At 41.1% G+C, this 12,677-nt stretch overlaps 1 protein-coding gene across 6 annotated transcripts in view; it reads left to right on the plus strand.

Annotated features, from left to right (window-relative positions):
* Positions 1-1,465: 1,465 nt before the first annotated feature.
* Positions 1,466-12,677, plus strand: part of adam22 (ADAM metallopeptidase domain 22) — a 391,455-nt gene continuing 380,243 nt past the window's right edge. For 3 of the 6 annotated variants that reach the window (XM_072575866.1, XM_072575867.1, XM_072575868.1), the window contains exons 1-3: positions 1,468-1,847; positions 2,152-2,324; positions 2,730-2,806. In XM_072575866.1, coding sequence (XP_072431967.1) covers positions 1,760-1,847; positions 2,152-2,324; positions 2,730-2,806 — 338 coding nt within the window. In that variant the 5' untranslated portion in view covers positions 1,468-1,759. Of the gene's footprint in view, positions 1,848-2,151; positions 2,325-2,729; positions 2,807-12,677 lie in introns of all 6 variants that reach the window. The other 3 variants (XM_072575862.1, XM_072575864.1, XM_072575865.1) reach the window with 2 other exon arrangements.

Consider the following 12,677-nt stretch of genomic DNA (forward strand, 5'->3'; position numbering starts at 1 on the left):
CTCTGAATCCCCTACAATCAACATCCTGGGGATTATCATTGAGCAGAAACTCAACTGTATCAGCAATATGCATGCTGTGGCTGCAACAGCAGGTCAGGTGCTAGGAGTTCTGCAGTGAGTAACTCACCTCCAATTCTTCCAAAGCGTGTCCACAATTTATAAGGCACAAGTCAGGAGTGTGACTTGCCTAGACAGATGCAGGTCTAAGATCACTTACTCTCATCAACTTCGCTAGCATTAAGTCAAAATCCTGGTTCTATCTATTTTTCTATCCTTTCAGTATTTCGGGTAGCCTTATACCCACAGGAAATGAGCGATTCAAGAAGACAGCCTAGCATCACCTTCTCCAGGCCAATTAGGTGTGAGCAATAAATACTGCCCAGTGCTTCCCACATCCAACGAATGAATAATAATTTTAAGATTGTGCTTCCTTGTTCTGGAAATCACTACAAGATGAAAAGCTTTCACATGGGATCTGCTCTGTCAAATTCTGAAAGCATCATAAATGTATCAATTAAATAAGTCCTTAGTCAAGGAAATACAAGGCTAGACTGTGCAACTTATCCTCATAAAAACTCGCTAAGTCCTGATATCAATCATGAATCTGTGCTGTATCCCCTACAAGGTCAACACACCCTTTCTAAGGTGCAGTGGCCAGACTGATACCACATTTAGGAGAAAGTGAGGACTGCAGTTGCTGGAGATCAGAACTGAAAATGTGTTGCTGGAAAAGCGCAGCAGGTCAGGCAGCATCCAAGGAGCAGGAGAATCGATGTTTCGGGCAATTCCTGAAGAAGGGCTCATGCCCGAAACGTCGATTCTCCTGTTCCTTGGATGCTGCCTGACCTGCTGCGCTTTTCCAGCAACACATTTTCAGCTCTGATACCACATTTAGTCTACTTGAGAACAATAGCAGATTTTAGTTCAATGTATTATTTAAACACACTGACCTGTCATCATTAATATTCTTGCAGCACAGTCCAAAATCAATTTGAATGCTTAGGAAGTGATCTGCAAAAATAAAACTATTTTGTGCACAGAACGGTACTAAATAAATTTCAGAACCTTATTACATGAATTATACACACCTGCTAACAATCGAATTTGGGTGTATTATTGTTCGAGAAATCTTTCAAAATTAAAAAAAAATCAGAAAAATAGGACTTTTAGTTTTTTTCATCTCAGGGTGTGTTTATATCATGAAAGTATTGATGAAACTACCTGCATTGCGCTGCAAAATCAACACTTTTGGCCTTCGAAGTGAATTCACTTTCTCAGTAATGATCTTTGAAAGGGTTCAATAGATTAAAATATTAACACCAGCATGTGATATGTCCTTTCATATTACTGTTACCTCCTGCTGCAGCTTTGCCAGTCAGTGCATCCTCTAAACCCTGGTTTGGGTGCTGCTGCCCATGCTCAGTGAGGGCCCTGAGCTCTGCAGCCGGCGAGATGTTGCGATGAGATTGACGTGGACGTGCGGGAGCAGGAGTGAGGAGGATCTGGCTGTCTGCGAGCGACCAGCTAGAGGAGGAGGGAGGGCAGGAACGCGGGGAACGTCTACAGATGCTCACTGCCATCTAGTACTGCAGCCTGCACTCCGAGGGAAGCAGAGCAGAGAGAAAAAAAGATACCACGGGAAACAATACGAATGAAATTTGAAGAAGTGCTGTAGATCCAGTTAAGAAATATTGCGACAAAAAAAGGGGAAGATTGCATTGTGTTATTTTCTCCTACAGGGCGATAAAGAATATGAAATATGAAGCCTTTGCTATCTCAGATTGTTTTGTTATATCTGTATGGAGTAGTCTGTCTCCTTCATTGTGGCAGCGCCACTAGCAAACCCGGTAAGATTATCAAACAAAAATCTGCATCTTCTCAATATTTGCACGTTGGGCATTTTCCTGGGCGGGCTGTTTTGTGCATGTGTGTGTGTGTGAGAGAGAGAAAGCAGGAAACGCTGAATAACTGATTAAATATGGAATTATCCGAGCGGTTTTGCGACCTCATGCTGTCTGATTTGGTTTTATTTTAACTTGAGCTGAGTGAGGGGTTCAGGAGGGAGGGTATGTGGGGAGGTTAAACATAAAACACTGCCTGTCACACGAACAGCCACTGACAAACAAGTGTGTTTTCCGGGAAACCGTGCAGGTTCGCCTGAAGGTGACAACGCCTGGAGGGGAAAGGTGGCGGCGGCAGAGCGCATCTTGGAGCATCCTGAGAGAACCACGCCGCTCCGGCTCCTCCAGCGGCCGGTCAGCGGGCAGCAGCTCGGCCTGGATACCCGAGTGACCGGGGCACAGCAGCAGGCAGCCTCGCAGCCGGTAAGGTGCCCGTTCAACGTCCAACCCCGTTGATTTACATTGATTCAAATGTGCACACACAAACAGAGCTCTGCATCTCTCTCTCTCTGCATCTCCATTCCCCAGAGAGCTTTGCATTTTGAAAAAAACAAGCAAATTAAAAACCCCTCTGCATCTAAAATAGGCTTCACTCAATTAATTATGATTTTGTTTTAAGAGCATATAATTCCCGAGCACGCGATTTGCATTCATTATTTCATTTGAAACAAAAATATCGTCCAGCCTTTAGATGTGAATTGAGTTTGCAGAACATTTCAATGCGTTTTTTTTTCCAGACTGCATGACACTTTTTTTTTGCTGACGGCTATCTATTACCTCAATTGACCGGTTTACTAAATGTTGCTGTTTGATTTTTTTTTATTGCAGTCCACTCATATTGCCCAGGCTACCTTCCAGGTTGATGCATTTAACTCATCCTTCATTCTTGACGTTGAACTAAACCAGTAAGTATGCCGGGAAAAAAAAATGACTTTTTAGTAACAGCCTACTCTGAAAAGATTATTCTGTTTTTAAACTTCATATTGACACGGACAGTTGTTTCAGGGGCAAGTTATATTTGGAAGTTTGTGATTTGTTGTCGCTCTTCTGTTGCGATAATCCTCACTGATTCAGTTTTCCTCATTAGTTAGTTAAATTTCCCAATAACTCTCACTCCTTGTTACTGTGGGCTTGTCCAGCTCCTGTTGGTACAGTGTTGAGCTCGCTTGCTGTGGTGCAGTGTGATCGAAAGTTCATGGTGAGGGATCTGTGGGAAAACTTTAATTCAGGGGATATAAACATTACAGATGCATTGTAAAGCTTCCGTGGAATCGATAGAACTTTTAAAGTAAACCTCACTGAAACTTTACTGAATAGTGTTTTGATTTTTAAAAAAATAAGCACACAAGGAATAGGATCAGAAGAAGGCCATTTGGCTTCTTCAGCCAACTCTGCTATTCAACTGGATCATGGCTGATCCGACATTCCTCACACCAGCTTTCCTGCCTTTGCCCCAATAACACTTGATCACTTGATTTCCTACTGATCAAGAATCTATCTATCTCAGCCTTCAATAAACAAGCACTCTGTCCCCACAGCTCTCTGTGACAAAGAGTTGGAAGACTCACAACCCTCTGAGAGAAGAAATTCATCCTCATCACAGTCTTAACTTCGTGCCCCTTTATTCTGAGACTGTGCGCTATAGTCCTGGACTCTCCCATGAGGGGAAGCATCCTCTCAGCATTTACCCTGCCAAGCCCTTAAGAATCTTATATGTTTCAATGGGATCACCTCTCATTCTTCTAAACTCTGGTGATTAGAGAACCAGGAGAAAGTAAGGACTGCAGATGCTGGAGATCAGAGTCAAGAGTGTGGTGCCGGAAAAGCACAGCAAGTCAGGTAGCATCTGAGGAGCAGCAGAATGGACGTTTCAGACATAAGCCCTTCCTGATGAAAGGCTTTCGCCTGAAACATCGATTCTGCTGCTCCTCGGATGCTGTCTGACCTGCTGTGTTTTTCCAGCACCACACTCTCAACTCTGATTAGAGAACCAACCTGTTTAGTCTTTGTTCATAAACCATCCCTCCAAAGCAGGGATCATCCTAATGAACCTTCTCTGAACTGCCTCCAATGAAGTGATATCATTCCTTAAATAAGGGGGCCATACTGCTCACAGTACTCCGTTTGTGGTCTCACCAGCATCTTGTACAGTTGCGGTAAGACTCCCCACCCCTTATACACCAACCTACTTGAAATAAGAACCACTATTCCGTTAGCCTTCCTGATTACCTGCTGCACCTTTGTGCTAGTTTTTGGTGTTGCGTGCACTTGTACTCTTTTGTGTTGTGGCTTCTCTCCATTTAACTAACTCTGTTCTTTGTTCTCCTTTCTAAAATTAACGACTTCAAATTTTCACCAAATTTTCACACATTATATTCTATTTGCCAATTTTTTAGCCACTTACATAATCTATCAATATCTCTCTGAATCCCTTTCTGCCTTTCCACCTACTATTGTGTCATCTGCAAATTTGGTTACAGTACATGTGTAACTGTACAGGATGTTCTCCACGTCATTAATATGTATTTTAAACAGTTGTCCATTTGGAACCCCACTGGTTATAGGTCACCAACCTGAAAAAGAACCCCTTATCCTCACTCACTGTTTCTTGCCCATTAGATATTTTAAAAATTGATATACTACCTCCAACACCATGGTTTCTTTATTCTACATTTTTTGTGAGGTACCTTGTTCAATGTCCAAATACAGCACATCCAGTGATTTCCCTCCAGCCACTTTGGTTGTGATCTCTTCAAAAAACTCTAATAAATTCATTAAACATGAGTTCCCTTTCATGGAACCATGCTGACTCTGCTCTGCTTGATTAGATTATGGCTTTCCAAATGTGCTGCTGATACTTTCTTAATAGTTGATTCCAACATTTTTTTCCAAAAATAGATGTTAGGCTAATCAGCTTATGGTTACCCGCTTTTTGAGTAGGGATGTCACATTGGCAGTTTTCCAGTCTTCCAGTACTTCTCTGGAATCCAAGGAATTCTGGAAAATTACAACCAATGCATCCACTACTTTTTTTAGGATCCTAGAATGGAAGCCATCTGCCTTCAGCCCCATTTATTTGTCAGATGCTACTTTTTTAGTGATGGGAATGGTCCTTAATTCTTCTCCCAAATTATTTTGTATTCATTTGAAAAGCCCTTGAGACCACTGCATATATTATTTAAATTACATGTTTCCACAACGGAGTAAAAATGTGAGAGAGCACCAAGGTCTAAGACTTTGAAATATAAGACTTGGCAGCAGGAGAACACGTTTGGCCTTTTGAGCTTGCTACATCATTCAGTAACATCATGGCGGATCTAATCAAATTTTCCTGTTTGTACTCCATAGATTTTACTTCCTTGTCTTTCAAAAATAAGTAATATGCATCAGATTAAAAAATAATTGAAGAGGATTACATGAAAATGCCCAAATAAATAACTCTAATAGTGTAATACTGTAAAATATACCCAGATGAGGTGCTAAGTAATTTTGACATAGGGTATGACACAATGCAAGTGTTTGAACCTCACTACATAGTAGCGATACTCCTGGCCTTTCATTGACATGTCTGATATTCAGAAAAAACGTTGAATCTTCAAGGCAGAATTTCAGGAAGTTAGCTTCTAAAATTGGTAGGATTCTTCCTCAATATTAATTGTTTTCATGCATTCCAATATACATATTGAACTGGTCCCAGGAGAGCCCCTGCTCCCACTTCTGAAAGGCAGCTATCAAAAACAACATTCTAACTACTTAAAATATTCTATTATAATATAGCATGAGAGATCCTGTGCTATAAATGTGTAAAATATAGAATGCAGAATTACCAAGGTGTGACCTTTAAGGAAGGGGCAGCAGAAATAGTGGATTATTTATAACTATTATTTATAATGTTTCAAAATTCCCTGGATGTGGGCAAGGTTCTAGTGGACTGGAACAATGCTAATATAACACCCTTATTCAAAAAGGCAAGGAGGCAGGAAGTAGGAATCTACAGCCCAGTTAGTTTAACATGTTGTTGGGAAATTGTTCAAATCCATTTTTAAGGAAGCATTTGCAGGACGTTTGAAAAACCAAAACACAATCCTTCAGAGTCAGCATGGTTTTATGAAGGGTAGATCATGTTTGATTTTTTTTTAAAGTTCAATGAAAAGGTAACAAGCAATATGGATAAGGGGAGGTCCTGACTTGCAGTAATCCGGATTTCCAGAAGGCATTTGATAAGGAACCACACAAAGTTACTACGCAAGTTAAAATCACATGGAGTTAGGGATAATGCTTTAGCTTGGATTGAGGATTGACTAGTGACCAGAAAGCAGAGAATCGGGATAAATGGGTCTTTTTCTGGTTGAAAAGGCATAGCCAGTGAGGTGCCACAGAATCTGGTCCTCAGGCCCCAGTTATTTACTGTCTATATTTAGGATATGAATATGGGATAGAAAGCATTATAGCCAAATTTGCACATGACACTAAAATAAGTGAGAAAATAAGTTCAATGAAGAAATAAGGACTTACAACTGGATATGGATAGGTTAGGTGAATAAGCCAAAGTTTGTGGAATTTGCTACAGCAGAGAATGGTGGATGCTGGGACATTGAGTACATTTAAGGAAGAAATAGGCAGCTTTTTAATTAGTAATGGGTTGAAGAGTTATGGAGAACAAGCAAGAAAGGGGAGTTCAGGTTGAGATGAGATTAGCCACGATTGCATCAAATGGTGGGGCAGGCTCAAGGAGCTCAGTTGCCTACTCCTGCTCTCTAGTGATTATGTTCTTATAGTGTGTGAGATGTACTTGCACCTAAATGGATAGGAATCTAATGATTGTCTTCCCATGTGTCAAAATTTAAAATATTGTTATGCATTATCTCCAACTCAAGTGATTTTTCTGAAGATGAAACATCATTTGTTGAATGCATTTGAGATAATTAAAAAATGACTAAGTTGTAGCATTTAAGAACCAGTCTGTTTAGACTTTGGAACCAAAGGACACCCTCATTCCTACTCAGGTTCTCTGATGTTACTACTATACCTCTTAGTAAGCTGACATTTTAGGTGTCATGTCTGAAATTTTGAAAGAAAGTTGTCTCAGTTTTCTCACCAAACGGCAATAAATGGGAAACGACAATAACAGTTTCATTGCAATGTTTTTTTCCGTAGATCATATTATAGTAAAATCATGATAAAGGCAGCAGATTTTGCTGTTTATTACTATTCTAATTTTGTACAGACTTTAATTTTGGTTTGAAGAGGTTTGAGCATATTTCTAATGGATTACTTTAGAATGAAAATGATAACAAAGTGTTCATGCGTATGAAGGTGGAATAGTCATGAATGTAAACTGTATGAGGATAGTTGATCAAGGTTTAAAAGAATAGTCAAGACTTTAATTATTTGGAAATAGCTTAAGTGTTTTGCATGAGAATAAAGGGAGGAGATTGTCAGAACAGACATTAGACTTTTTGGGTATTGCTGAAAAAAGACACATCTTGTCCAAGCTTTTCATCTTGTATTAATCAGCACAATTCGCAAGACGTACAAAAGTAAAGGGAAGCATTAGTACCATATGAGAGGAGAGTGCGGATTGATTGGCAAGTGGATTCTGATTGGTCAAAGTGAATGATGACTGACAGTAAATGTCCAAACTTTGTTTAAATTTTAAATCGCAAAGGCTGATATGTTAAGGCATTGTCCTGAGAAATGAACCAAAGAATGGTGGTTATCTATTTGTTGAGTTGGAATAGGTATAATCTGTGTAGATATTCTGTCCGGCTGAAAAGTGCAGGGCCCTGGTTATTAATATATACAGCTTGGAGTACAGCAAGTGTATCACACAGTGAGCCTGCCCAATATTCCTAAATTGGTTGTCAATTTCATTATTTGACAACATCAGGTTACTTAGCGAATGGTGTCCAATCACAGAATCAGATCTAATGCTGGATAGCGTTGTGAGATTTTCAAGCTTGCCCTGATTATGTATGGACAGGATCTTGCTTGTTATTTGATACTAGTCTTGGGGAACAGATGGCCTCCATACCTAGTTTCTCACTGGCACTGAAATTCATACATCAGCTACTCATTTATCAGATAGGTAAGATGTCTTGATGGCAGCATTCCTTTTCGTGTCAAATGCCACTGTTATTGCTTCTGCACAGTAGCAGTGGGAAACAACTAGCTCAATATGATGTTCAAACATGTAATATAACTTACCCTTCTGGTATAATCTGAAGTAGAGTGGGTACTTTTCAGTACCAGACTGATAGCCTAGGCTTGGAGAAAGTGAGGACTGCAGATGCTAGAGATCAGAGCTGAAAAATGTTTTGCTGGAAAAGCGCAGCAGGTCAGGCAGCATCCAAGGAACATGAGAATCGACGTTTCGGGCATAAGCCCTTCTTCAGGATTCCTTATACCCAAAACGCCGATTCTCCTGCTCCTTGGATGCTGCCTGACCTGCTGCGCTTTTCCAGCAACACATTTTTCAGCTCTGATAGCTTAGGCTTGATCATATCTTTAAGCAATACACAGTGAAAAAGTGTAGCCATGATCCTGGGGGATGACTTAGATACACCCTATTTCAGCACCATATAGAATAAATACCTTAAGCCATATTAATGAGGTTGCTGATAAGGTTATATAGTCATTATTAAATGATGACTTGGTCATTTAAATTTTGACTAGGTTGTTATTATGGTATCTAGTTTGGCTTCCTTTTGAGTTACTTTGTCTAACCTAGTTCAGAGATGAAATGTCTGAACATTGACTTTTAAAGATTGATGTTAAACATATATGTATTTTATTCTATATTTGCATACTTAATAATAAGATATTTATCGAGTGTTGATGATTTTTATTCACTGTGACGTGAAGTTTGTGATATATGTATAATGATCATTTATTTTGGATTTTTAACAAGTGGCATGTGGGCTTAGTGTGTGTTTAATGTTTAATTTGCAAATATTTTAGAAAGGCTTTCAAAAAGGTCCATCATGGTAGGCTCATCCAGAAGACTGTGCTGCATGGGATCCACGGTGACGTGGCTGTTTGGATTCAGAATTGGCTTGCCCATAGAAGGCAGAGGGTATTAGTGGAAGGGTGTTGGAGGTCCATGACTAGTGGTGTTCCACAGGGATCCATTCTGGGACCTCTGCTGTTGTGATATATATAAAAATGATTTGGCTGAAAATGTAAAGGATTTTCCAAGCAATCATCAGGTTCGTAGTACATCAGGTTCCAAGCGATCTATTGTGATAGTGATAGGGGACACTCCATTCAGAGGCACAGAGAGTGAAAGGTGCAGTTACCAAGGGAAGATAGTTAATTGGGGAAAAGGAAATTATGATGCTATCAGACAGGAGTTGGGAAGCACAGACTGGGAGCAATTGTTCCACAGAAAGGGCACAGCAGACATGTGGAGACTATTTAAGGAGCAGTTGTTGTGAGTGATGCACAAATTTGTTCCTCTGAGACAGGTAAGAAGGGGTAAGATTAAGGAACCTTAGATGATGAGAACAGAGAAAGTTCTCGTCAAAAGGAAGAAAGTAGCTTACATAAGGTGGAGGAAGCAAGAATCTAGCACAGCTTTAGAGGATTACAGGCTTGCTAGAAAGGAGCTCAGAAATGGACTGAGGAGAGCCAGGATGGGGCATGAAAAAGGCTTGGCAATAAGGATTAGGGAGAACCCAAAGGCATTTTACTCATACGTGAGGAATAAGAGAATGATCAGGGAGAAGGTAGGGCTGATCAAGGATAGCGTAGGGAACTTGTGCGTGGAGTCTGAGCAGATAGGGGAAGCCCCAAATGAGTTTTTTGCTTCGGCTTTCACCAAGGAAAAGGAACTTGTTGTAAATGAGAACTTTGAGGAGCTGGGAAACAGTCTTGACCAGATCAAGATTGATGAAGTCGATGTGCTGGAAATTTTGGAAAACATTAAGATTGATAAGTCCCCAGGGCCAGACCAGATTTATCCTAGGTTGCTCTGGGAAGCGAGAAAGGAGGTTGCTAAGCCGCTGGTGAGGATATTTGCCTCCTCACTTTCCACGGGAGTCGTACTGGAGGATTGGAAGGAGGTGAATATTGTTCCTCTTTTCAAGAAGGGTAATAGGGAAATCCCTGGCAATTACAGACCAGTCAGTCTTACGTCTGTGGTCAGCAAAGTTTTGGAAAGAATTCTGAGGTATAGGATTTATGACTATTTGGCAAAGCATAGTGTGATTAAAGGCAGTCAGCATGACTTTGTGAGGGTCGGGTCATGCCTCATAAATCTTATTGAGTTCTTTGAGGTGTCAAGACAAGTCGACGAAAGTCGAGCAGTGGATGTGGTGTATATGGATTTCAGCAAGGCATTTGATAGGGTTCCTCATGGTAGGCTCATTCATAAAGTCAGGAAGTATGTGATATAGAGAGATTTGGCTAGTTGGATTCAGAATTGGCTGGCTGACAGAAGGCTGACAGTGGTTGTAGATGGAAAGTATTCTGCCTGGAGGTCAGTGTTGAGTGGGGTCCCACAGGGCTCTGTTCTTGGGCCTCTGCTCTTTGTAGTTTTTCTAAATGACTTGGATGAGGATGATGAGGGGTGGGTTAATAAATTTGCAGATGACACAAAAGTTGGAGGTATTATCGATAATATAGAGGGCTACTGCAGGCTGCAGCGCGACATAGACAGGATGCAGAGCTGCGCTGAGAAATGGAGGTGGAGTTCAACCTGGATAAATGTGAAGTAATGCATTTTGGAAGGTTGAACTCGAATGCTGAATATAGGATTAAAGACAAGATTCTTGGCAGTGTGGAGGAACAGAGGGATCTGGGTGTGCAAGTACATAGATCGCTCAACGTTGCCACCCAAATGGATAGAGTTGTTAAGAAAACATATGGTGTTTTGGCTTTCATTAACAGGGGGATCAAGTATAAGGGCCGCAAGGTTTTGCGACAGCTCTACAGTCCCTGGTGAGACCACACTTGGAATATTGTTTAGATTAGAGTGGTGCTGCTTGAACTGCTGTGCTTTTCAAACACCACTCTAATCTAAACTCTGGTTTCCAGCGTCTACAGTCATTGTTTTTACCTTGGAATATTGTGTCCAGTTCTGGTCATCCTACTATAGGAAAGATACAGAGGCTTTGGAGAGGGGGCAAAGAAGGTTTACCAGGATGCTGCCTGGACTGGAGGGCTTGCCTTATGAAGAAAGGTTGAATAAGCTCAAACTTTTCTCCCTGGAGAGGAGGAGGAAGAGAGGAGACCTGATTGAGGTATACAAGATAATGAATGGAATAGATAGAGTCAATAGCCAGAGACCTTTCCCCAGGGCAGGATTGACTGGTATGAGGAGTCATAGTTTGAAGATATTAGGAGGAAGGGATAAAGGAGTTATGAGAGGTAGGTTCTTTACACAGAGAGTTGTGAATGCATGGAATGCATTGCCAGCTGTGGAAGCAGAGTTATTGGATACATTTAAGCGACTGCTGGACATGCACATGGATAGCAGTGAGTTGAGGGGTGCGTAGGTTAAGTTATTATATTTTACATTAGGATTAAACCTTGGCACAACATCATGGGTCAAAGGGCCTGCTCTATGTTATATGTTCTATCTCATGGAATAGAGGGAGAACTAGCCATTTGGATACAAAACTGGCTGAAAGGTAAAAGACAGAGGGTGGTGGTGGAGGGTTGTTTTTCAGACTAGAGGTCTGTGACCAGTGGAGTGCCACAAAGATCGGTGTTGGGCTCTCTATTTTTTGTCATTTAAATAAATGATTTGGATACAAGCATAAGAGGTATAGTTAGTAATTTTGCAGATGATACCAAAATTGGAGGTGTAGTGGACAGCGAAGAAGGTTATCTCAGATTACAATGAAATCTTGATCAGATGGACCAATGGGCTGAGGAGTGGCAAATGGAATTTAATTTAGATAAATGCGAGGTGCGGCATTTTGGGAAAGCAAATCTTAGCAGGACATATACACTTAATGACAAGCTGCTGGGAGTGTTGCTGAACAAAGAGACCTTGAAAGGGTTCAGAAAAGATTTACAAGGATGTTGCCAAGGTTGGAGGATTTGAGTTGTAGGGACAGGTTGAATAGGCTGGGGCTGTTTTCCCTGGAGCGTCGGAGGCTGAGGGATGATCTAATAGAGGTTTATAAAATCATAAGAGGCATGGATAGGATAAATAAACAAGGTCTCTTCCCTGGGGTAGGGGAGTCCAGAACTAAAGGGCATAGGTTGAAAGTGAGAGGGGAAAGATATAAAAGAGACCTCAGGGGCAACTTGTTCATGCAGAGGGTGGTACATGTATGGGAATGAGCTGCCAATGGAAGTGGTGGAGGCTAGTACAATTGTAACATTTAAAAGGCATCTGGATGGGTATATGAATAGGAAGGGTTTGGAGGGATTCGGGCCGGATAATGGCAGGTGGGACTAGATTGGGTTGGGATATCTGGGTGGCATGGATGAGTTGGGCCGAAGGGTCTGTTTCCGTGCTGTACATCTCTATGACTCTTTAATAAATTAAACTGCATTTATGTCAATGCAAGAGGCCTAACAGGGAAGGCAGATGAACTCAGGGTATGGTTCGGAATGCTGGGATATCATAGCAATTACAGAAACTTGGCTCATGAATGTACAGGACTGGCAGCTTAATGTTCCAGGATACAAATGCCATAGGAACGATAGAAGGGGAGGCAAGAGAGGAAGGGGAGTGGCATTTTTGATAAGGGATAACATTACAGCTGTAATTAGGGAGGATATTCCTGGGAATATGTCCAAGGAATTTATTTGGGTGTAACT

Source organism: Chiloscyllium punctatum, chromosome 8 (assembly GCF_047496795.1).
Source record: "Chiloscyllium punctatum isolate Juve2018m chromosome 8, sChiPun1.3, whole genome shotgun sequence".
Lineage (NCBI taxonomy): Eukaryota > Metazoa > Chordata > Chondrichthyes > Orectolobiformes > Hemiscylliidae > Chiloscyllium > Chiloscyllium punctatum.